The sequence below is a fragment of the Nelumbo lutea genome, chromosome 2, assembly GCF_056320005.1.
Source record: "Nelumbo lutea isolate HS-2025 chromosome 2, American lotus-T2T, whole genome shotgun sequence".
In the NCBI taxonomy this organism is placed as follows: domain Eukaryota; kingdom Viridiplantae; phylum Streptophyta; class Magnoliopsida; order Proteales; family Nelumbonaceae; genus Nelumbo; species Nelumbo lutea.
This window is the reverse complement of record NC_142685.1, coordinates 39157507-39182803: the sequence shown is the minus strand read 5'-3', so window position 1 is coordinate 39182803 and position 25297 is coordinate 39157507. Positions and strand designations below refer to the sequence as shown.

The window sequence follows — 25297 nt, the reverse complement described above, 5'->3', positions numbered from 1 at the left end:
ATTTCTCATCCGATTGGATATACCCTTTCCCGAATCCGATTTGATCTCTTTGCACCCATATCAAAACATAGGTATTTTAGTAATTTTATCAAAAATTTGATCCCGTTAAATGCATTTGCCCATATTCATTTTCAGATAAAAAATATAATAACCATTATAGCCATAAAAGTTTCATGATCAAAAGGGGCATTTTTCGGATAAGTTAATTTGTTCACCTATTCCCTGAACTCCATATAAATCAGAAAAAAAGAATATGGGTTTTGGGTCGATCGAATTCCTAAGTTTCTCCCTTTGAAAATCCTCAAAACGAACCTCCCCTCAATGTAGTTAAATGTATATTGTAGAAGTTTAGGTACTAAATGGCACATTTGAAAGTTCACCCGTCAAGTGACACTACGCCCGAAGTACAGGTACCTCTATGCAACTTACCCGATCCACTTTATGTTCGTGTCTTCTTCGTCACTCCTGTTTCTAATTCCTGTTTACGTCATTGTCTTTGGTTAAAAGAGCGAAAACAAGAACAAAGTACGAGATATCCATGGTAGAGTAGTCCTTCTTCGAACAAGGAATTTGTCCATTTCCTCCTCCTCTTCCTGGTAATTCAACCTTTCTCTAATCTCTCTGTAGGGTTCTTGACTGGTTGTTTATTTCAAATCTCCTCAAAAACTGTATTTCTCTATTCATGCCTTTCTCATCTATTTATTTCAACCTTTCAATTTTTCTCATTTATTCATGCCTTTCTCTATTTAAGCTTTTTGCACAATCAATTAGGCTTTTCTTTTTTTTTTTTTGGATTCTCTGTAATCATCTCTGATTTGTTTTCACATTATGTACCTGGATCTGATTTGTATGAGTCTGATCGTGCTTTGTCCAAGATATCTTTATTGCTTATTTATGTTAGATCTCTGTCTCTCTCTCTACAGGTTTCAGTAAATTTATTTGGATTGTGGTTGTACTTGGAGACTTTGGGGTTTTAGTTTTGGAGATTTTTGTGGGTGACCATGTCGCACAACGATACTGTACCTCTTCACCCGTCTTCGCAGTCAGACATCGATGAGATCGAGAACCTCATTAACGCCAGCGTTCAGTCCGGGCCCACCACAGTGCTTCCGGCGAGACCTCCGAGCCCTCCCAGAGCTTCCATTCCTGTATCTTCATCTCCGTTTATAACATCCAATATCCAACCGACGTATCAAAAGCCACCTGCTACTCCTATTCCTGTTCCGCCAGCTTTGCCGACGTCCGATTCGAGTTCCCGCGCGAGTATTTCCAATGGGTTTGGGTCGCTCCCTAATACTCTTACGGAACCGGTGTGGGACACTGTGAAGAGGGATTTGTCTCGCATTGTCAGCAATCTGAAACTTGTGGTGTTTCCGAATCCGTACCGTGAGGACCCGGGGAAGGCTTTGAGGGATTGGGATCTATGGGGGCCTTTTTTCTTCATTGTCTTTCTTGGCCTTACGCTATCGTGGTCGGCATCTGTTAAGAAGGTGAGTGACTGATTGTTACATCTTAATCTTCTTACACTATTTCTGTAGGTAAGGTGGTGTTATTGAGCTTTTCAAATTTGTTTCGTTAGTATTTGTCAGAGAAAGTTGCTTCTTAGGTATGTTTTGTTTCTTCGTTAAATGGACGGAAAATTTTCCAGACTCGAACAATTCAGGTTTCAGTTCTGCCTCCTATATAGTGAGAACTTTGTTTTTACCCCTTTTAATTTGATTTGATGTAAATAACAAGGAAAACAAAGTCTTCAACGCAAAAGAGGTGAAGATGGGCTCAAATATTTCAGCATGAAAAGTTCTGTCCATTTTAACCTAAGTGATTGCCTAACTTTACTTAATTGAGGAGCATATTATTATTTATTTATTTATTTGATAGATAATTGAGGAGAATATTATTGCATCTGATTGAAACCTATTCCTGTAATTTATATTTTGCCCTTGATTTCTATAGGATACATTTACACGATTAGATTTGCTTCATCTTATTGCCAGATCAAGTGGTTAGACATTAAATGATTTTAATTTTTTTTTTTGATAGAAACCGAAAGGGGCTACACAAGATGGGGGGTAGCACGTCCCCACAAATCAGACATACAAATACAAGCTAAATTCCATGAAGATCACTGCGATTAAATAATTTTAATGTTTCACTGAGGAACCTTCTCTAAATTATCTTATCTTTTTTTTCTTTTTTCATCATAATGACACTGAATATATAAAGAATCTTATCGAAGGAAAAATGTAAATGAGCTTTATGATGTAGCATGAAAGTGGGGAATGAAAGTCAACTTTCATATTGTAGGGCTTTAGTGCATTTGCTCATTGTCATGGTCTTTCAAGAGTTCCATGTACACAACTGAACTCAATTCAGTCTTAATTCTAACTATTTGGGGTTGGCTTTTAGTTGTCAAAATCTTACGATTTATGCCATAATTGATAATTCATATCAGAACCCCAAGTATTTTGGTTCAAATCTTATGTCTGATATTTTTCTTAAAAAAATCTTACAATTACTGTTTAATTCATGAATTTTATGATTTATACATTTCAATCTATCAAATAAATTCAATTACAGTTAAGTTATCTACTTTTCATTCTTTGGTTTTTTTTAGTTCCTTTTTTTTTTTCATGGGACACTTGTTTTAAAACCCTTACTAGAATAAGGTTTACAAATTATTTAAGAACCATTTAGCAAACTTATTGAGTTATTTTCTATCATGTGTTGGTTAAAGAACCATTCTATGTGGCTTAACTTATTAATTGACTTTTAGGCTGTGTTTGGTTTGAAGGGAAAGGTAGGGAAAGGAAGGGGAGGGTAGGGAAACCTGTACAAACCTTGTGTAGCAATGCTGATCTTTCATATAGAATTTTCTTTTTGGTCTTGGTATATGCTGATCATACAACACATCGAATGCACTTCTTGACTTCAACCATCCTATTTTAATTCTGTGAGCAATATCCTCTTTAATTTCTCCGGCTCCCTTATTATGGATGATTGACTAGGGTATTGAAAGTGGTTGGCTTGGGGTATCTCAAGATCATCAATCTTAATTGCACCATCGCTGTTTTGAGTTTTTTTGCTAGAATTGTAATACATATATTCCTATTAAGTGGTTAGGGGAGAAAGATGGGGGCTTTTGCCGACCCATAAGATCTTGCTGAAGGTTCTAGCATGACATGATGCAAACATGTGGAAACAGTGGCAAGTTAGCAAGGGTTCAGATTGAAGCGAAACAAGTGGAAGAGTTAAATGATAACCTGAAGATCTTGAATGCTTGCCTTATTGTTAGGTCCATTGGGTGCGATGTGAAGAAGTGATTGAAGCTTGGGCAAAGTTGGAATGGGGGGGAAGAAAGATTTGTAGGTGTTAGAAATTTGGCTGGGGGTTTGTTCCTATTTATGTTTCAGAGCAAGGAAGATGCAAAGTGGTGATGGATTCAGAATATGAAAAACAAGAGAGATTGAGTTGAGGTTATGCTAGTGGTTCCTAGTGGCAGGGGCGGTTCGTGATGGTAGGAAGAGAAGGGTGGTATGAGTAGAAAAGTGCTGAAATAAAAAATCTGTAAAAGAAAAGAATATTTCTTGTAGAAGAAGAGAAGAAAGGAGAAAAGGAAGAGAAGAGATTTGGGAGAGAAAAGAGAGCAATAATGCTGGCACAACAATGTTAGGTATAGAAACATCACTATCAGGGGAAATAACAGGCTCAGGCTCAAGGGAAATACCTGAGCTGTATTAGTTGAACCTGGGATCTCAGATGGATTGACAGAGAGTGGTGCAGGTTCTTCTATCTGAGCATGTGTGGAGTCAACCCTCTTTTGGTGGCGTTGATAGACCTGTGAGACTAGCTGTAATGGTCAAGTAGTGGGATTGTAGTTGTTGATGGTGGAATAGGTGGTTTAGATGAAGGAATAAATGACACCGGAAGAGGGACAAGTTGTGAGTTCTCCTCCCCAAAACGTTCCCCTTGAGGAGAACCACCCAAGAAAAAAGAAAGTAGACTAAAAAAAGGTAACATCCATAGTGACAAACCTGCTCCCTGACACTGGATCATAACAACAATACCCATTTTGGTTTTGAGTATACCCAAGGACAAGGAAAACACATTTCTTGGCCTTAGGATCCAATTTCTTGTGATGAGGACCAAGAATGTGAACAAAGGAGACACACCCAAAGACTTTCAAAAGTATATGAAATATCTCCCCATCTAGAAAAAGCAAGCTGATAGGTGCCTTAAACCTCAAAGTGCATGAAGGAACACGATTAATCAAATACACGGCTGTGAGACCGGAAGAGGGACAAGTTGTGAGTTCTCCTCCCCAAAACGTTCCCCTTGAGGAGAACCACCCAAGAAAAAGAAAGTAGACTCAAAAAAGGTAACATCCATAGTGACAAACTTGCTCCCTGACACTGGATCATAACAACAATACCCATTTTGGTTTTGAGTATACCCAAGGACAAGGAAAACACATTTCTTGGCCTTAGGATCCAATTTCTTGTGATGAGGTCTAAGAATGTGAACAAAGGAGACACACCCAAAGACTTTCAAAGGTATATGAAATATCTCCCCATCTAGAAAAAGCAAGCTGATAGGTGCCTTAAACCTCAAAGTGCATGAAGGAACACAATTAATCAAATACACGGCTGTGAGAACTACATCCCCCCCAAAACGAATAGGAATTGAGGCACACACCATAAGGCACCTTGCCACCCCCACAATATGCCTATTCTTCCTCTCTGTTACCCCATTCTGTTGCGGTGTGTATGCACAATTACTCTGATGAATCACACCATGCTCCAAAAAGTATGATGACAAGTCCTTCTCAAAGTATTCTCTAGCATTATCTGATTTGAAGACTTTAGTTTTCACTCCAAATTGTGTGAGAACCATTTGGTAGAACTGTCGCACCAAAATGGGTACTTTATCACGTGATCTTATTAGATATATGCAGGAATACCGTGTATGATCATCCCACAAACAAGAGAAAACAATGATAACCACCCATGGAAGAAATGTGGTAAGGACCCCATACATCAGTATGAACAATATCAAAAGCAAAGGAACTTCTTTTATTACTTGGTTTAAAAGAATGTCTACAATGCTTTCCTAATTGACAACTTTCACATTCCAGACTAGACAACCGAATAGACTCAAACAACTTTGGAAACAAAAACCTCAATGAAATGAAAGAAAGATGACCCAAATGATTGTTTGAGCATAATCTGACTCACTAACTCTGATTCACTACTACTGCTACTAACATGATGACTTTGATGTCTTAGAATCTCATTCAGAAGGTAGACTCCATTCACCTCAAGACTACTCCCAATCATTCTCTTTGATTCCAGATCCTGTAAAACACAATTAATAGGAAGAAAGGTCACTGAACAGTTCAAATTTTTTATTAGAGAGTTTACTGAAAGAAGATTAGTGTAGAGTTTAGGGACATGTAAGTCAGAGGATAAAGTAATGTCATTAGTCACTCTAACTGTCCCTTTCTCAGCAATGGGAATATGTGAACCATTTACTGTAGAGACTATCTCTACCGGAGCACAACTAGTAAAAACTAAAGTGGGTAGATATATTGGTCATGTTCTCAGATGCTCCTGATTCTATAATCCAGGGAGGTCCCTCCTTACCTGATGTGGACATATGATTTGCAACTGCATATGAACTACCTGTATGACCAAAGGAAGTATTGTTGGCTCCTGCGCTGTTCTGTCCATTTGAAGAACTAGAACTAGCTAAATCCTTTTTATTCATAAGCTGTCCATACTTTTCAAATTCAGTCTTCACTATTGCTACTACAATGGACTCCAAATCAGCCTTGGAGAGGGGTCTTGAAGGGTCTCTTGTAATTGCCACATTTGCATTTCCCTTATTGTTCTTGATCTGAGCTGGTACAAGATGAGGGTAAACCTTTCAACAGGTGTCTCTGGTATGCCTAGTCTTCTTGCAATAGTCACACACCAAGTTCTTCTTGTCCTCTTTCCTAGCCTCACTACTCCCCTTGTCCTTAAGGGTCTCTTGTATTTGCCACATTTGCATTTCTCTTATTTTTCTTGATCTGAGCTGGTACGAGATGAGGGTAAACCTTCCAACAGGTGTCTCTGGTATGCTTAGTCTTGCAATAGTCACACACCAAGTCCTTCTTATCCTCTTTCCTAGCCTCACTACTCCCCTTGTCTCCTTTTGGCTTAGATTTAACTGTACTAACCATAGCTGACTGATCAATCCCAAGTTGTCTCAACATAACATTCCTCCTGCTCTCCTCCCCAGAGACAAAGGCATAAGCTTAAGAAAGAGTCACACTTTCTCTAGAAAGGAGATGTTGCCTGGCAATGCTGAATTCAGGGTTCATCCTAGCCAAGAACTCAAAAACCCTATTCTTTTCTACCAACCCTGATAGATTGCTGCATCCTTCATACTCTTCCAAACCATAGTTTCTAAGTGATTGATCTCCTGCCAAAGAGTTTTCAGCATAGAGAAATAGGTGGCAAGAAATAGAAGCCCCCAAAAAAACAAAAAAAGAAAATCAAAACTTAAATGTCTTTACATCTTTTTATTGTTTTATTTTTACTACACACGTGGAGTGACATGTGGGTAACTAGATGAGAGATAAGTAGAACAAAGATTAACATGAAAAGGAAAACATAAATGAAAAACAGGAAAAAGCCCCAATTTAGGTTGTGTTTGGTACATTTAGTTTCTGGGAATAAGTTTCAGTCACACCATCCCAAATTTCCCTTGCAGTATTAGCCCACAAAAAATTTTTACCAATGTGAGGTAACATAGAGTTACACAGCCATGCCATCACCATGTAATTCTCTTGTACCCACCACGAGGGGTTTGTATAAGGTTTCTTCTCCTCCCAGTGATGTACCTAGTTTCCCATGAGCACCAATGGCCTTCTTGGCTGATTGTGCCCATTCTAGATAATTTGTATCATCAAACTTCATTGTAGTAATAATTCCAGACCCAAAAATATCACTACTACCTCCAACACCTAGATCCATGTTATTGGTGGACTTCTTCTCGGTACTCCAACTCTCCATTTTACTTCAAACAATTCAAAAACAAAAAATAATTAGGTAGAGAGCCTCCAAGATCAAATCAATCTCACACACAATAGTAGAATTTTTTGTAATAAAAGCTAAAAGTCCTGAATATATCATTTAGAGAGCTGTGAGCAAACAAATTTTTTGGATATTTGTATATGAGGAATTCAAAAGTCTGAACTTGTCTTCTTTCTCTTTCTCCAATTCCTGGTGGAGAGTGTAACTGCTGTGGTTTTCAAGCTGCCCTTCTGGGCCTGAACCCAACTTGTATGTTTCTTTTTTTGAGTTGAATAAAATTATTTTACCTTTTCCAAAGAAAAAAGAAAATTAGGTAGAGAGCCTCCAAGATCAAATCAATCTCACACACAAAGGTAACAAACCTTTTTGAAAGAAGAAAATCCTATCCGAAGAGAAATTTGTCTCCTTCCACTGTCTCTCATTGGAGAGAAAAGTGAATCGACCACTCTAGAAGGCCCAAAAAATTCCAAAAACCTAACCGCCCTCTATAGAAGACCTAGAGAAGTTCAACTATATCTAAGCGCCCAAGATCATAACAAAATTGAAGAGTCCAACTTGACTAGGACTCTTCTCCGCACTCTAGTTCTTTCTGATTTTGATGCCAAAACATAGATCACCCCCTGATGACTAGATCACACCAAAAAATCCAAGAATTGGGCAATGTGAAGTAGATCGATCAGCCCTTTATCTCCTCATGCAATCGGCTGATCTAGGACTGCATGGAAAAAACTCCAAGAAACCCTAGCCGAGCTTTGATACCAAGTAGAAAAGTGCTGAAATAAAAAATTTGTAAATGAAAAGATTATTTCTTGTAGAAGAAGAGAAGAAAGGAGAAAAGGAAGAGAAGAGATTTGAGAGAGAAGAGAGCAATAGTGCTGGCTGCCTCTTCACTATTATTTATAGTCCAAAATAATAAAGAGTACAAAGACCAATATGCCCTTATAGGGCGGCTAACACATAAAACAATTAAAATAACTTCTCAAAAAGGACCCAACAAGAGTGCTATGGTCCCCAATTCCAATCTAAATGATAAATAATAAAAAACTACCACTATAGACTACACAATTTGTCTAAAACCTTAATAGTATGGATAGGTGTGGTGGGAACTCCGTTGCATGCCTGGGGTTAGATGGCTTTCAAAATCATCGGAGACATGTCTGGAAAATTCCTAAACATTGATGGAAGGAATGGAAATTGGGAGAAGATTGATTTTGCAAGACTATTAGTGGAAATCGAAGACTTGGAAAAATTTCCAAGTTCTATGGAGTTGTTATTTCCAAGGGAAACTTACAACTTGTGTATGTTCCTAGAAGGAGAAGAACTAACGTTCTAGAGGGTGAAGAAATTCTCTACCCCTCCTGAGTTTGGATCAAGATCCAGGAAGGTGGCAAAGACAACAGGATAACTGGAGACCTTCTCCTACGATGAGATCCCTGTTGGGAAGATGAAAGGTCGTCATGAGGTTGAAGATGATGGAACTCAAAGGGTGGGGGGTAAATAAGTAAATTTGAATTTAGGGAATGGAATTATTTTATTTAATGAAGGCTACATAGATGACCTAATGAAGGAGAGAGGGAGAGTTAAAGAGTTTGGGGGTTGCTCAATGGAGGAATACTTTAGTTCCTTTCTAGATATTGGAGGGATTAATATGCCATGTGGGGTCCACATTATTGAGAAAAAATGGGGTAGCTCCTTTTTCTAAATCGAGCAGATAAAGTTAGAGGCTTTGGTAAAAAACCTGGGACCTTTGTTCTCATCTGGTTTTAAGAAGTTTGGAAAAGCGAGAAGGAGAAGAGGTGTGAGTGCTGTTCGGAAAGGGTTAGGGTCAAACTTGATCTGGTGATCACCAGATTTGCAAGCTCTAATCAACCGAAAAATGGGTTTGAAAATTGCAGAGGCTAATGAGTATATTTTTGCTTAGCCTTCAAATACCAGGTTGCTGGTTGTGAGTTGGGATGGAGGTGTTGAGGTAGAGGGAGATGTTTCTCAAGTTATGGAGGTGGAGGGGGAGGTGGCTGGTCTTGAGGATGGGATGGAGAGAGATAGTTTTGGAGGGAAAAGAAGAGAAGGTGGTAGGGAGTGGTGGGGGTAGATTGTGGCCTGTGGTGGTGCTCTGGAGCCTGGGAGTGACAACATGGATTTGGATAAGTCCGAGTCACCTGAAAAATGGGATGAATCTTCAATTGCTGAAGTGTTTGTTGGAAAGATGGGTGTCGATCTGGGTTGTAGGAGGAAGGAGTTGGAGAGTCCTAGTTGCTGAAGTGTTGGCTACAATGAAGATAAGAATTTCAAACAAGACCCACATTGTGCATGTCATCAAGGTTTTTTCATGCCTTAAAGATGGTTTAATTGGGGCAGGTCCAACTAATCAACTTAAAAAGGTTTAAAAGAGACGAAGTCTTAATTCAAAAGCTCAGAGAGAGGTGTTCCTTGGTAAGGAAAGCTAGGTCGTTGAAAGTAAACTAAATCTCTCGGTGATCCCTTTGGAGTAGGAACCAATTAATAGTAAAGGGGCTGAGGAAATTAGAAAGGAAGGTGAGAAGGTGGAAGGGGAGGTGGTGTCAAAGGAAGAGGTGAAAAGAGGAGGAAGGGCTCTTGAGGAATTAGAAAGGAGGAGGAAGGATGAGAGTCTTTCAAAAGCATTTAGAGGAGATTGGAGAGAAATTTGGAATGAGGAAGTAGGGGAGGAAGAATCAATTCTCGTTGAGGAATAAATATTCTTGTTGGTGTTTAGGCAGCAATGCCGCTTCTGATGTTTTTAATTGTTCTCATTGAGATGTTTGTGTGGCTGTTTTCTTTGCGTTTTGTGCTGTTTGGTCATGTGGTTGAGTTGTAGTTGTTTTTGTGGTGCCATCATGGCATTGTTCCTTGTTCTCTTTTTAATTAAAATTTTCTTTTTACTTATCAAAAAAAAAATCTTAATCCTACTTATCTTTAAAACTTTTGATTCTGAAGCATCTTCCCATTGTTCTAGCATTGCATTCAATCCCTTATCAACCAAAAGTGTACACCTACTTGAAGTCTCTTTCTTTCCCAAAACCAATCAAATGACTTCTCTAGGGACCCTATCATTTGCTTTTTTCTAAGTCAATAAATTCCAAGTGGACATCTGTCCTTTGCTCCCAAAACTTGTCCATTATTTTTTTTTTAAGATAAAGAAAAATTTTACTAAACAAAAAGAGAGATACAAGGAAAGGTGATAAGCATTCACTTGAGGGGGAAAGAAAACAACCAAGAAACATCCATCAAAGGTGAAACAAAACCAGTCAGTCCAAACCAACCCAACATGGCCAACCCCTTAAAACCAAAACCCTTACAAAAAATACACATAAACAATACAAAAAGAAGGCTGAAAACAACCCTGATTGACAAAGCACAAAGGTCGACGCCCTTACAAGATCCCAAGCACCCACATCTATCACCCAACAAAAGACCCAAAAACACAAAACCCAATCCCTAATGGACTCACTCAATTCGTCTTGTTGTTCGAAGTTTGGATGCAAACTTCTTTTTGTCTTCCGACTACATTTTTGTGTTTTCTTACTATCTTGTTAGGCCCAATGCCAAATGGAGCTCCTTTTATCCTTTCAAATACCTTTGGTGCTGCAATCTGCTATTGGCTTTTTTCTATTCTTCTGAGTTCCACATCTTCTGGCTGTGTTTAAAGTTCCCATAGCTTCTTTCAATTTTCCAGCAAGTTTCTGGCCTCTATCCAACCCCCCCCCCTCCAATTCTTCTTCCTTTTCCTTGATTCCATTCTCACATCCTTCAATTGGCTCTTTCATCACATGAAGTACCAAATTACTTGAGTTATAGTCAGCCACCAGCTCCTCTTTGTTCTCCCCATTTCTTTATTCCACAGGCCTAAATGCTTCCTTCGCAAACTCCTCCCCACCTAAGAACAAAACCAGAATTCTGCTGACTTCCACTTCCTTATTTATCACTTTTTCAATATCACAATTCTTCTCTATCTTATGAACTTAATCTATAATTGGATCATCCTTAGTTTCCTCCCCAAAGCTGTCTCCTAAATCCACTATTCTATCTTGGTGAATGGAACTGTGGTGGACTTCTTCCCCGCCTCGAGAGGAATAAGACAAGGAGACCCACTATCCCCTTTTCTTTTCACTTTGATTGCGGATGTCCTTGGGAGAGTAGGAAGGGAGGAGGTACCACTTACACATCTGCAGTTTGCAGATGACACAATCTTGTTTTGTGAAGGTGGGGACATAAATTGGATCTGGAATTTAAAATTGGCAATACAACTTTTTAGTAGATGTCTAATCTCAAGGTGAACTTTGATAAGAGCAGTATGGTGGGTGTGAATTTGAAGGAGAGGGAGCTAAGTGAATATGCAAGTGTGTTAAGTTGTGCAATCTCGGATTGGCCTTTGATTTACTTAGGCCTCCCCTTGGGAGATTAAGAAGGAAAGCTTTTGGAACCCGACATTGGAGAGATTTGAGAAAAGGCTTGGTTCTTGGAGGAAAAGTTATCTTTTCTTGGAGGGGGGGGGAGAGTCACTTTGATTAGGTCTACCCTAGATAACCTACCCGTTTATTTCCTGTCAGTGTTTAAGATCCCCACAAAGGTTTCTAACATTTTGGAAAAATCAATGAGGGATTTCTTATGGGAGCCAGGAGAGGAAAAGAGGGACCATAGGGTGAGTTAGGAGGTGGTAACTAGATTTTAAAAGGTAGGAGATCTTGGGATTGGGTTATCAGGAAAAGGAACATGGCATTGTTGGTTAAATGGTTATGGCGGTTTCCATTGGAAAGAGACAAATTGTGGACAAAGACTGTGGCTAGCATACATGGGCTGGAAGGCAATGGTTGGGAACTTGGAATTATGGCAAGGGCTACAGTTGCCTCTCTTTGGAAAGCCATTCATGATTTGCTTCCAGTTTTCTCCCCTTGGATTAGGTATGGGTTGGGGACATTGGGTTAGGGACTCACCTTTGATGGGACCAATTTCCCTCTTTGTATGCTCTTTCAGATTTGAAAAATGAACCCATCTCATCCTTCTTAAGCCCTTCAGAATCTCTTTTGGTTTTGGGTGAAACCTAAGCCTGAGAAGGGCAATTAGGGATACAGACTTGGGCTGCATCTTGTCTCTGTTAGCCATCCTTGAAAATGTCTTCTTGGACCCTAATAAGGAGGACACCAGACTTTGGACCCCTTCCTCCTCAGGTACCTTCTCTTGTGCTTCGTTTTTTGAGACATTAACTTGTGGCTTCTGATCCTATTGGGTTGTCCTTCCCGGTTAAAGAAATTTGGAGTAAGCCCATTCCTCCTCGGGTTGGTAGTTTTTGTTGGGAAACTTTCCTGGAAAGAATTAATACAAATGACCTCACCTACTTCAGAAAAAGAGACCCAATTCTTGTTTACTTCCTAATAGGTGTTCTCTCTGTAAAGCTAATGGGGAAACTGGTTACCACATTATGGTTACTTGTTCGATTGCTAAAACAGTATGGGAGTGGGCTTTCTCCCTCTTTGGGTGTATTTGGAATCCCCCTGTGAGCGTCCAAAGCTTGTTCTTTTCTTCATTTTTTAGATGGCTGAAGAAGAGAGGGAAGATTATGTGGAGAAGCATTAGGGCAGCAGTGTGTTGGTCCCTATGGGAAGAAAGAAACTCACGAATCTTTTCAGACAAGGAAAGAACCCTGGAAAACTTATTAGATCTAATACTATTAAGGGTAGCCCACTGGCTGAAAACTATGGAGCTGTTCTCAGGTTATTCTGTGGCTGATTTGGTAAGAAATAGGAAAGAGATAGCTATCTCTGCCCTATGTAAGAGGACTCTTAGCCCCTCTTGGTCTCATCCATCCTCTGGATTCATAAAACTGAATTTTGATGGTAGTTACTTAAGGAATCCAGGGCTTTCTGGGATTGGGGAAGTGTTCAGGAATGAGGATGGGGTTATTACTGCCATGTTCTCAGGCCCAATTGGAGGAGGCTCTCTTAGGAATGAGATTCTTGCAGCCCTGGAAGGTCATCCAAAGAGCAAGAGATTTGAAGATCAGATGTTTGGTCCTTGAAGGTGACTCAGAGGTGGTGATTAGATGGCTAAAGGAAGAATACAGTGGTTTGTGGAGTTATAACAATGAGAAGAAAAAAATCAAATGGCTGAGTAGGGATATTGTAATGCAATACAGCTGGGTGAAGAGGACTGCTAACTCACTTGCTGATGGGTTAGCCAAGCAAGGGGTGAATAGGGAATCTATATTTTGGGATAATTTTTTACTTTCTTCCAATGTATTCTGTTGGTGGGGAGTTAAGACATTTTACCTCCCCCCTTTTGTACTTAAAGTTTCACATAGTTTCACATCATTAATAAAGTTTCTTGTTACTGATAAAAAAAGTTCTATATATTTTCCTTTTATAAGTATTAACCCCACCCCAACTCTTCTTTCCTACACCCTCGTTTCCCCCTCCCTCATTCCCTGCTTCTTTCTCCCCTTCTTTCTCCTCTACAAGTCTACAACGCCATTATCCCCTTTCCTCCTCTGTTCCCTTCTAACTCTTCCTCTTTTATTTCCTTCGTCCCTTCAACCCCACTTATCACATCTTCTTGAACGATCTCCCTCTCTTCCTCAACTCTAGCTTCATCTCTTTCTGGCACAGTCGTAATTGCCTTTTCAGTCTTCTCTTCCTCTGTCACTTCTTTTTGTTCCTCCAAATCTTCTACCTCTGTTTCTTCCTGAAAATCCTCTCCGTTCCCCTCTTTTTCCTGTTGAAAATCATTGCCTACAAAGTCTGCTTGCGTCTTTTCCTTTCTCTTCATCATATCTCTTTTCTTCCTTGTCAATCTTGTCTGTGTTTGTACGGTTCTTCATTAATTTCTTTTTCCTCAACCTCTTTCGACCTTCAGACTGTTGCAACACTTTTGGAGAAGATGATAGACCACAACAATTGTCTCCTGTCATGCTCTTTGAGACCCGGCTCATGTGACTACTTAAAAAGTCACATGAATTGGATCTTGCTACTAGACCCTCCTTTTGGTTCAATCCTATTTGACCCAGGTTTAACCTGGTTGGTCAAAGAAAATTTTTTGCTTTCCATTTACATCTGTACTTTGACCTTGCCCCTGAGCCCTGATCAGACCGAGCTCCTTCCTAACCAGTTCAGCGAATGAGGGACCAACCATTAAGTTCTTTTTAATTCCAAAAAAAAAAAAAAATTGAAATTTTCCTTAATTTCCAATGCTTCCATTCGAATTTTGGGGCTTGACTGTTTGGCTTCCACCAAGGGTGCAGAGAGTGCTCTTCTACCCTCATCATCCTTTCTTCTTCCTCCACATAGACTCACCTTGGCCAAGTCAGCATCATCTTCCTCCTTGCGACATGGTGCTAGAGCCACCTCTACGTCTGTTGTCAGCCATATCTTCCTCCACAATCCATCAACACAGAGAGCCAAAGATCTTGGAATATCCTCCAGTTTCACACCGATGATCCTAACTCTCACCACATGCAGATCACTTGTATCAAAACTTTCAAGGATTCCACCCATGGTTCCAATGGTCCTTGTAAGCATCGTTCCATTCCACAAGTTGAAAGGAAGCCCCAACGTTTTCACCGTCAATATTTTTTCTGCAATTTCAACGTCATTGCAATTGCGACAACCTGTCCTTCCTCTGTTTCTACTGAAGCTAGTTCAACCTCTGTAATACCCACATCCATAACCACCCTTGTCTCGCTGAAAGAAGCCACCATTACTTCAGAGTTTATTTTTAATTTTTCTACTATTTTTTTTTTCACTACAGAGTTCCTATCCTGTACCTTCTTTCCAGCTAATAATATGAGCCTCTGTTCCCACACATCTTTTTTCACCTCAAATCCTAATCTATGTAGTTTTGCTGAGTTGCTAATTGCTATCTCTGGCAGGCTCAGATTATCATCATTTGAATCAATTTCTTTCTTTTCTGACACTGATACACTTTTTCAAGTCAATGTTTTCTTTCTCCTCTTTCACCACCTTTAAGTCTCCCCACTTTTCTCCTTGTTTCAGTTAGAAGAATGATGTCTTGGAGTTTGTCTGCAAACCCCCTTCAGCCAGCAAACGTCATTCCTTCCAGTAGGCATTATCAATTGTGTTTTTTTCCCCAAAGGATTCTAAGACCTCTATGAACCATCCTCTTAGTTGGGATTTCCTTGGGATTTCACTCTGGTTATTTAGTAATATAATTTTTTACCCATGTATTACATCTAACTTGTAACTTGAACTGCTAAGCTAGTTACCCCATTAGTTTCTTTTTTCTTTTATATTTTTATTGTCAAGTTTGTGATTTCTTCGATCACTATTCAGTTCCAAGGGGCTTTTATTCACGATAGGCAATTTACCCATGTATTACATCTAACTTGTAACTTGAACTGCTAAGCTAGTTACCCCATTAGTTTCTTTTTTCTTTTATATTTTTATTGTCAAGGTTGTGATTTCTTCCATCACTATTCAGTTCCAAGGGGCTTTTATTCACGATAGGCAATTTACCCATGTATTACATCTAACTTGTAACTTGAACTGCTAAGCTAGTTACCCCATTAGTTTCTTTTTTCTTTTATATTTTTATTGTCAAGGTTGTGATTTCTTCCATCATTATTCAGTTCCAAGGGACTTTTATTCACGATAGGCAAATTGTAATTGAACTTCGGTAGCAAATGAATATGTGGAGGAAAAAAAGATCTGGAGGCAAAGGGTAGTGTTTAAACTGGATGTTGAGAAAGCTTACGATTTACTGGATTGGTCTTTTTTGATAGAGGTTATGTGTGGTTTTGGGAAAAAATGGTTTTCACTATGAGTTTTCATTCTAATTGCAGACGTGCTTAGTAGATTGATGTCAAAAGCTGATAGTGATAGGGAGGCTTTGATTAGGGGTTGGAGGGTTTGTCATATTTTGATATATTAACAAAATGTTCAGTTAATAATAAAAAATTAGGGATTGGGGAGTTGGAGGAATAATGTTGTGGTTACCTTTAGTTTGTTGACAGTGTAATAATTTTTTTGTGATGCTAATAATCTAGATAAGTGAGGAGAGTGAATTGATGCTGAGCTGTTTGAAAGGATGCCAATTGTCAAACGAATTAGGTGCGATTATTGATGTCCTTGGGTGCTCAACCAGTGTTTGGCCTATGAACTAATTAGGTCTTCCTTTGGGAGGCAATTTGGATAGTAGTTTCTAGACTCCTGTCTTAGAAAGATAAGGGAAAATACTAGCACCTTTTCAGATCATGGGGAACAATTGCAAATACTGCATCTTGAAGATCTGTTGTAAATGAATTCTGGTCTCCTCTGGATGCTGGGTGGAAGAAACTAAATTTTGATGGCAGCTGTTTGGGAAATCTGGGCCCATTAGGCATTGGTGGGGTAATAAGGGGAGAGAATGGAAATATGTTAGCCATGGGGAACAATTGCAAGTACTGCATCTAGAAGATCTGTTGTAAATGAATTCTGGTCCCCTCTGGATGCTGGGTGGAAGAAACTAAATTTTGATGGCAGCTGTTTGGGAAATCCGGGCCCATTAGGCATTGGTGGGGTAATAAGGGGTGAGAATGGAAATATGTTAGCCATGGGGAACAATTGCAAGTACTGCATCTAGAAGATCTGTTGTAAATGAATTCTGGTCCCCTCTGGATGCTGGGTGGAAGAAACTAAATTTTGATGGCAGCTGTTTGGGAAATCCGGGCCCATTAGGCATTGGTGGGGTAATAAGGGGAGAGAATGGAAATATGTTAGCCATGTTCTCAGGTCCTATTCAGCATGGTGATGTGGTGAGCTCAGAAATGAAGGCAGCAGTAAATGGTGTTGAAAAAGCTAATGAAATGGGGATTAACAGGTTGATTATTGAAGGGGACTCAAAAATTGTGGTAAACTGGCTGAAGAAAGGGGAGGGAATAATTTGACAGCTAAGGAATGGGCTCAGGCGCTTCAAGCAGGCTTCTAAAGACATGGTGATTCAAATAAGATGGATTAGAAGGTCAGCTAACAGCATGGCTGATGGTCTAGCTAAGCAAGGAGTTCAAAGACAATCTATGTTCTGGGCTATGTTGTAGTTAGTTGGATTTTCTTTTTGGTTACCTTTGGGGCTGTGTTGTAATTAAAGGAATTGTCCTTTGGGCTATGATTGGGGCTGTGATATAATTAGTGGGATACTTTGGACTTCTTGTCCGCCCACAACTTCTTTGTACATGATTTTTTAATTAATGAATATTTTCTGTGTTGCTGATAAACAAAATCACTATGTCTCCTTAGGTGGAAGAATAACCTTTGATTAAGTTCATGTTGGCCAACCTCAATGTTTTGGGTGTGGAAACAAGGTGGTGGTAGCAATGATGCCAAGTGGCTGGGATGTTGGTATATCTCATTGGACTACTTTGGCTTCCCCATGGAAAGCTATTCTTGCTATTCTTCCACAATCCCTTAGCTAGGTGTGATGTTTATTTGGGGAATAAAATCTCATTTTGGGAAGACCACTAAGTGGGTGAGTTGCCTCTAAAATATGCTTCTCTGTTTCTTTATTCTATTTCACATTTCAAGAAAGAACCTATTTCAAAATTCTACTGTGATTGATGGGATTTGAGCTTAAGAAGAGGTTTGGGGGAGGCTGAATGTTTTCTTGTTGTTGAGTTATTGCAAATTCTTGATATAATTGAGTTGGATCTCTCCAAGCCTGATGGGAGGATTTAGACACCCACCCCTAAGGGAGTCTTATCTTGTGCTTCTTTTTTAGGGTTCTTGCTTCTCCAAATAGCTTTCCCCCTTTCCCTATTCATGAAGTTTGGTGTAAGCTTGTCTCCCTAAAACTTGAGGCATTTTGTTGGGAGGTTTAACATGGAATGATTAATACTTTGGACATATTGTCAAAAAGTAGGGATGCTTGTTTATTTCCAAATTGGTGCATACTTTGTAAAGATAATGGTGAAATTGGTTACCACCTTCTCATTACTTGTTCATTTATTACCTTTATCTGGGAATGGTTTTCTTTTCCTCTTTTTTGGTTGCAGGTGGGCTTTTCCTATGAGCTTGGTCATTTTTCTGTTAGAGTCAGATTGTGAAGAGGGAAGAGAGAAAGAAAGAGGAGATGGGTGTGTCTAGTGAGAGCAACACCCAAGAAAAGAGACTTTATATTAATAAATGAAAGGACTATTCTACCCTCTCATAAAGAATAAAATACAAGTAATGTACAAAGAAGAAATAAGTGTACAAGAAATGTAAAAAGACAATCCCTCGTCACTTCTACACTCTCCCTCAAATTGATGCCGAGGAACAAGCATCAATTTGTCTATAAGAAAAGAATGCTTGGCTCTAGTCAATTTGTATAGGTTTTCCTACCTTTCCCTTCCTTTCCCTACCTTTTCCTTCAAACCTAACATAGTCTTAGGGAATTTAATTCGTTTATGGGAAGACATTTGGTTTGGTAACTGGCCTTTAAAGGAGTTGTTCCCTCTTTGTATTCTATCTTTTTGTATAAAAATGAGGTGATCTCCAATTTTCTTGTCCTTCTTTACCTTTGAGTCTTAATTGGGATCTTGGGTTCCGGCAGGGATTAAGGGATGAGGAGGCTATTTGTTTGTTAGAGCTTCTAATTCTCCTTGATAAAGTTTGCTTAGAGGCTTCTAATCCTAATAGAAGAATTTGGTGCCCAAGTCCTAAAGGTCTTTTTTCTTGTGCTTCCTTTTTTAAAGCTCTTTGCCAGTGCCCCTCCTCTTTGCCCTTGGAAAGAAATTTGGTTTCAGCCAATTTCCCCTAAAATTAAGGCTTTTTGTTGGGAAGTGGCTCTTGGGAAAATTAACACTTTGGATACATTGCAAAAGAAAAGACCTTCTTTGTTTATTTCCCTGAGTTGGTGCTCTTTATGTAAATCTGATGGTGAATCTTGCTTTCACTTACTAATTTCCTGCTCATTTGCTAAAGAAATTTGGGGTTGGTTTTTCTCCTTGTTTGGGTGCAGGTGGAATATGCCAACAGAGATTAAAATGCTGTTTGATCCATCAACCTTTGGTTCGCCGAAGAGAAGGGGAAGAATGATGTGGAGGTGCACTAGAGCAACAATGATCTGGACATTATGGGAAGAAAGAAACGCAAGAATCTTCCAAGAGAAGGAAAGAAATAAACAACTATACATTGGCTACAAACATTGGACCTTTTCAAATCTTTCTCCTTTGATGATATCTGGAGGAATTGGAGCTTCGTAGCTTTTAGTGCAGTACAGAAAATTAAAACAAGGATGGTTTGGACACCTCCTATTGAAGATTGGCTGAAACTAAACTTTGATGGGAGCAGTCAACGAAACCTAGGTCCATCTGGCATAGGAGGGGCTGTAAGAGACAAAGAAGGAAATTTAAGAGACATTTTTTCAGGACCAATGAGAAATGGTGATACTTTAAAGGCAGAACTATATGCAGCCCTACAAGGCATTCATGTTGCAAAAGAATTAAGCATGGAGAAATTAGTGATAGAAGGGGACTCCAAGGTGGTGGTGGGTTGGCTAAAAGACTCAAATTCAGTGATTTTGTGTTACAGAAATGAAATGAAGAAACTCAATTGGCTAACACAATAAATGATTTTAACTATACAATGGGTGGGAAGGGAGGCCAATGCATTGGCTGATACTCTAGCTAAGCAAGGGATAACTAGGGATCAGATATACTAGGCACATATGTAAATCTGTTTTATACTGAGATGGCTTGTAACAGATGTTATCCTTTGATTTTAATGAAAAATGATGAAATTTATTTATTAAAAAAATCTGGGTACAGAGGTATAAACTGAGAGATCCAACCTTGCCTAATAGGTAAAAGAAATGAACTAGTCACAAGAAAACCACTTATCAAACAAGACATTTGTTCATTCAAGCCAGGCAAGTACTAACAGTATGTAGAGCAGATCTGTGCGACCCAGAAAAACAAAGTATTGTGCAGATCCAGCGGCTATTGAGAGGGAGACAAAAAGAAAACTGAATCTGGTTTGCAGTTTCTAGGAACTGCCAGATTAGGGCTGATCAAAACAGCCCTAGGCAACTGTACGAGTAGGAAAACAGTTTGAACTGTTGATGATCAGAATATTGTCTGTTTTGATGTTTGGAAGTAAGTCAGGTCGTGACCTGCTCTGATACCATGTCAGAGTGAGATTATGAAGAGGGAAGAGAGAAAGAAAGAGGAGACAATCTGTGTGGGCATGTCTAGTGGGAGCAGCACCCAAGAAAAGAGACTTCATATTAATAAAATGAAAGGTTATTCTGCCCTATCATAAAGAATAAAATACAAGTAATGCACAAAGAAGAAATATGTGTACAAGAAATATAAAAAGACAGAACTATCCCTCATTGCTTCTACATATTTGAGGTTGGAACCTTTAAATGACCAAGGAGAAAAGAGAATAATGTGGAGATGTACCAGGGCTGCTGTGTTATGAACAGTATAGGAAGAAAGTAATGCAAGAAAATTCAAGGAAGAAGAAAGAATCATGGAAACACTTGGAGTGTGTCTTGACAAGAGTGATTCATTGGGTAAAATCTATGGACCTGTTCTCGCCATATTTATATGATGATTTGAGAAGGAAATGTGGGGTAGTGGCTGCATTGTCAATGGAAGAGTAAAATTCAAAAAGAATGGGAACCACCTGAAGATAGTTTCATAAAACTAAATTTTGATTGAGGCAGTTTTGGTAAGCTAGGCCCCTCGAGGATTGAAGGGGTGTTTAGTGACAAAGATCATAATATATTAGTTTTGTTCTTGGGTTCTGTTGGTTTAGGGGATGTACAAGAGCTGAATTGTTTGGTGTCCTATGTTGAGTACAAAAGGCAAAAGCGGTGAACTTTGAGAGGGTGGTTATTAAAGGGCACTCTCAAGTGGTGGTTGGTTGGGTGAAAGATGAGAAGAATGCAATATCGAACTAACATATTACGGTCAGGTGTTGAAAGATTTTGCTAGCATGGAGGGGGGGGGGTGTTAATGGTTTGGCTGATTCATTAGCCTCTAAGAATGCCTTATCGCCTAGGTGTTGCCTTGACAACTATGGGTCAAGGCAAGTCAGGTTTACCATTTAACCCAAGGTGCAGCCCCAAAAGGCATGCACTTGGTGTGTGCCTTTTGTAAGTTTGCTTTTTGGTCACTTTTTTTGATAGGAATTTTTGGTCACCTTTTTATGCATTCTTATGTATTTCATAACTTTGTAATGGTCTATTGATTTCAAAATTACCTTTTATTGGTGTTTATGCACCAGTACTGGTCTATTAACTTGGCTTTAACAGGAACCTTAGAGAATCTGAAATTCCTAGTGTGTTGAAGTTGTTTGGCTTGCTGAATCTAGTGTTTTTGGGAGAAGGTGGCTCGGATTCTAGGGTTTGGGGCATTCATTCTGATGGGTTATTTTCTTGTATATCTTTCTTTAATTCCTTGGTAGCCACCTCCCCTTCTCCTTTCCCAATCAAGAAAGTTTGGTGCTTTCCCATTTCCCTAAAATCAGTTCTTTCTGTTGGGAAGTGTTTCATGGTTGTATTAATACCTTTGACTTGCTACAAAGAAAAGGACCAATTTGGTGTTTGTCCCCCAACTGGTGTGTCCTGTGTAAGTTAAATGGTGATATTGTATTCCATCTTCTAATCTCTTGTCCTTTTTTTAGCTTTATTTGGAAGTGGTTCGCTTCCATGCAGATGGTCTTCTCCTAACAGGTTGGAAGGTTTGTTTAGCTCTATTTGCTTTAGTTGCACTAAAAGGAGGGATGGGATCTTGGGGAGGTGTACTACAGCAGTGGTGCTTTGGACTGTTTGGGAGTAAAAAAATGCAAGAATTTTTTTTGATAAATAAAATTCATTAAATTTCATTAGAAGCAAAGAAACACAATAATAGTTGAAGAAAGAGAAAGAAGCAAGGAAGCCTTGGTAGGAATCAAAACTTTGAGAGTGGCACACTGGGCAAAAAGCCTGAAATTGTTTTCAGATTTCAAGGTTGAAGACTTTTTCAGGGCTTGGGATGTTATTGCCTTCCTCTAGAAGACAGGAATCTGCTGAGAAGTGGTCACCCCCAATAGGCGTATGGAAGAATCTGAATTTTTTGATAAATAAAATTCATTAAATTTCATTAGAAGCAAAGAAATGCAAGAATACTTGAAGAAAGAGAAAGAAACAAGGAAGCCTTGGTAGAAATCAAAACTTTGAGAGTGGCACACTGGGCAAAAAGCTTGAAACTGTTTTCAGATTTTAAGGTTGAAGGCTTTTTCAGGGCTTGGGATGTTATTGCCTTCATCTAGAAGACCGAAATCTGCTGAGAAGTGGTTACCCCCAATAGGTGGATGGAAGAAGCTGAATTTTGATGGGAGTTGTTTGGGTAATCCAGGCCCCTCAGGCATGGGTGGCATTAGGGATGAAGAAGGAAACATCATTGCTTTATACTTGGTTCCTTCTGAACAAGGTGATGTGGCAAGATCAGAACTTTTGGCTGCAGTATATGGGGTCGAAAAGGCAAAAGAGTTGGGCATTAATAGACTGATTGTTGAGGGAGGCTCGGAAACTGTTGTGAAATGGTTAAAGAAGGGGAGGGGGTGACATGGCATTTGAGGAATGAATTGAGGCGATTTAAATGGCTATCAAAGCACATGACAATCCGAGTCAAATGGGTGAGGAGAACAGCCAACAGCTTGGCAGATGGTCTAACTAAGCAAGGGGTACAAAGAATTCATCTGTATTGGGTTCAATTGTAATTCTTGGGTTGGGTCAGCTTCTCTAAAGCTGTGTCTATTTTTTTCACCACCTTTTGTTGGAACTGTGCTTTCTTCTTATTGATGAAACCATTTCTGTGTTGCTGATAAAAAAAAATTAATGGTCTATTAACAATTGATCTCTAATCCCCTAGGGCCATGACTTGGGTGGGGCCTAACTCAAGCTTTTTCATAGGTTGGGCCTGAGCTTTTAGGCTCTACTCTAGGTGTTGGCCAGAAAACTTGGGCCTGACCTAAACTCAGGTTAGGCTTGGGCTGAGGCCTTGGATCCTGAGCCTGGCCTGACCCAACTTGAGCCCACCTGAATGAATATATGTATGTATGCATATTATTCGTTTTATTTATAGAAAAGCATCTTTTCCTAATTATATTTGTGCATGCATATATGCATAAAATATGTATTTATGCATTTATTAATGACATTTGTACATATTTTCAGTTCACTCAAATTGAGCCATAAAATCCAATTAAAGATGGTTATACAGAATATGTTAAAAAAATCTTCATATTAATGACATTCTTTCAAACCTGACCAACCCACCCAGGCCCAATCAAGCCCAACATGAATTGTGTTGGTAATTTCGGGCTTGTCCTCAGGTTGAGCCAGGCCTGAGGCCAAAGTTTGAATCTTTGACCTGAGTTGCACCCTCAGCCCAGCCCAACCCACCTAAGTTGCGCCCCTATGATCCCTAACCTTAAAGTAGAATGAACAACCAAAATCACAAGGTAACAAGTTTTTGTTCAAAGGCATGTTAGGGGTTAACCCAAGCCGGTATTATGAGTGATGGGTTGAACGGTTTGACCAGATAGGTCAAGAATTGGTTGAAAACACTGTGTGTAAAGGCCCTAACTCCTAGAACTAGAAGTGCAAGGCAACATCAACTAACTACTTTAAGTAATGCAACAAGGTTATAGACAGTCATGTTTAGAGTTTCACATGCTTGAATTGTTGAGTGCTTGAAGTGCTTTGGTATGATCTAAATTTGGTTGCTTTCTCTTTACTTTGAATTTGTTTTATATGTCATGTTTATGCATTTTGATTTGAGCAAACAAGCTTTTTTAAAACCTTTAATTTATTTTAAAATACAAGTTTCAAAAAATTTTATGTATTAATGTTTTTCATTTATCTTTTTTTTTTTTTTTTTTTAATTTGTGCCTTGCTTTGTTTCAGGTGAGCACATCTTGCTTTGTCCTCGCTTTTAAAATACTGATCTCAATAGGATATCTTACAAAAAAAAAGAAGAAAATTTCTAGATTCTTTTAATTTTAAGTGCAATTCATCATCATATCATATTAGCCTTATCCAAAACTATATGGGTTGGCTGTATTAATCCTGTTTTGCCATTCTATTCTGTTTAATGCCACATCCATTGGAATTGTAAGTGCAACTAATATGTTGATTTCTTATGTTAAGAACTTGTGATAGATTTTTTTTCCTATTTTTTTTTTCTGTTCATTAATTTTCTCCCTGATTGTTGTTCCTGGTCCACTTCCCATTTGGCGTAGGGCATGTGAATCTTCTGATTGGTCCATCTATGGCATTTTTATTTTGAGAAATGATGAATAAAATCCAGCTTTCAATGAAAATGAAAGTTTGGATTCATCTCATATTGTATCTTGTACTTGTGCATGTGTTGTACAAAAAAAACCATGTAAGACTTGTTTTCTTCATGTTATTTTTTGATTTATGAAATAAATAGCAGAGAAAATTTTGCAGTACAAGATTATTTAGCAAGTTCATGGCTGAACATTTTTGTTTTGCTCATTGTCCATTTTCCAGTCTGAGGTTTTTGCAGTTGCATTTGCACTTCTTGCAGCTGGTGCTATAATTCTAACGTTGAATGTCCTACTCTTGGTAAATTCTCTCCCCTCCCTGCTTCCTCTTTCCTGGTTTGTGTCTTCTGTGGCACACAAAATTGGTATTGAAGACTTTTACATGGTTTATTGTTATAGGGTGGGCAGATAATCTTCTTTCAGAGTCTCAGTCTTCTTGGTTACTGCCTCTTCCCTCTTGACATTGGAGCGCTGATATGCATGTTGAAAGACAATGTGATTATAAAGGTTATTGTGGTGTGTGTGACATTGGCATGGAGCTCCTGGGCTGCGTATCCTTTCATGAGTTCAGCCGTTAACCCAAGAAGAAAAGCCCTTGCACTCTACCCAGTCTTCCTCATGTATGTATCTGTTGGTTTTCTGATCATTGCCATTGATTAAGTCATCAAGAATCAATATTGATCTTTATAGTTGATGAAGCTCAAACGCAGGTACATGCATTTCACATGCTAGTTATTATATTTCATGTGTGATTTCATGAGTTTTCTCTCTTATTTTTGACCAACTTAGTGTTTGAGACTCCCAACTATGATCTACATAGTTTGCATAGTTTGTATAAGCTGGTTTTCACATGGAATTCTCTCTCTCTCTCTCTCTCCCAAACTGTTTTATAACGAGGAATTGAAGGGCTTATTTTCTGTTTTGGTGAAATAAATTGCCTGCATGACCTTCTGGCATAAA

The 25297-nt window shown here is 39.0% G+C and overlaps 1 protein-coding gene across 2 annotated transcripts; it reads left to right on the top strand.

The window, feature by feature from the left end:
* Nucleotides 1–364: 364 nt before the first annotated feature.
* Nucleotides 365–25297, top strand: LOC148869998 (Integral membrane Yip1 family protein). Of its 2 annotated transcripts, none has more exons than XM_088969371.1 (4): nucleotides 365–596; nucleotides 924–1490; nucleotides 24564–24638; nucleotides 24737–25297. In XM_088969371.1, the coding sequence occupies exons 2-4, from the start codon at nucleotides 1002–1004 to the stop codon at nucleotides 24995–24997; spliced, it is 825 nt and encodes a 274-aa protein (XP_088825497.1). In that variant the 5' UTR covers nucleotides 365–596; nucleotides 924–1001; the 3' UTR covers nucleotides 24998–25297. The 2 variants fall into 2 exon arrangements, with proteins under 2 accessions (XP_088825497.1, XP_088825498.1); XM_088969372.1 differs by having other exon boundaries at nucleotides 594–668.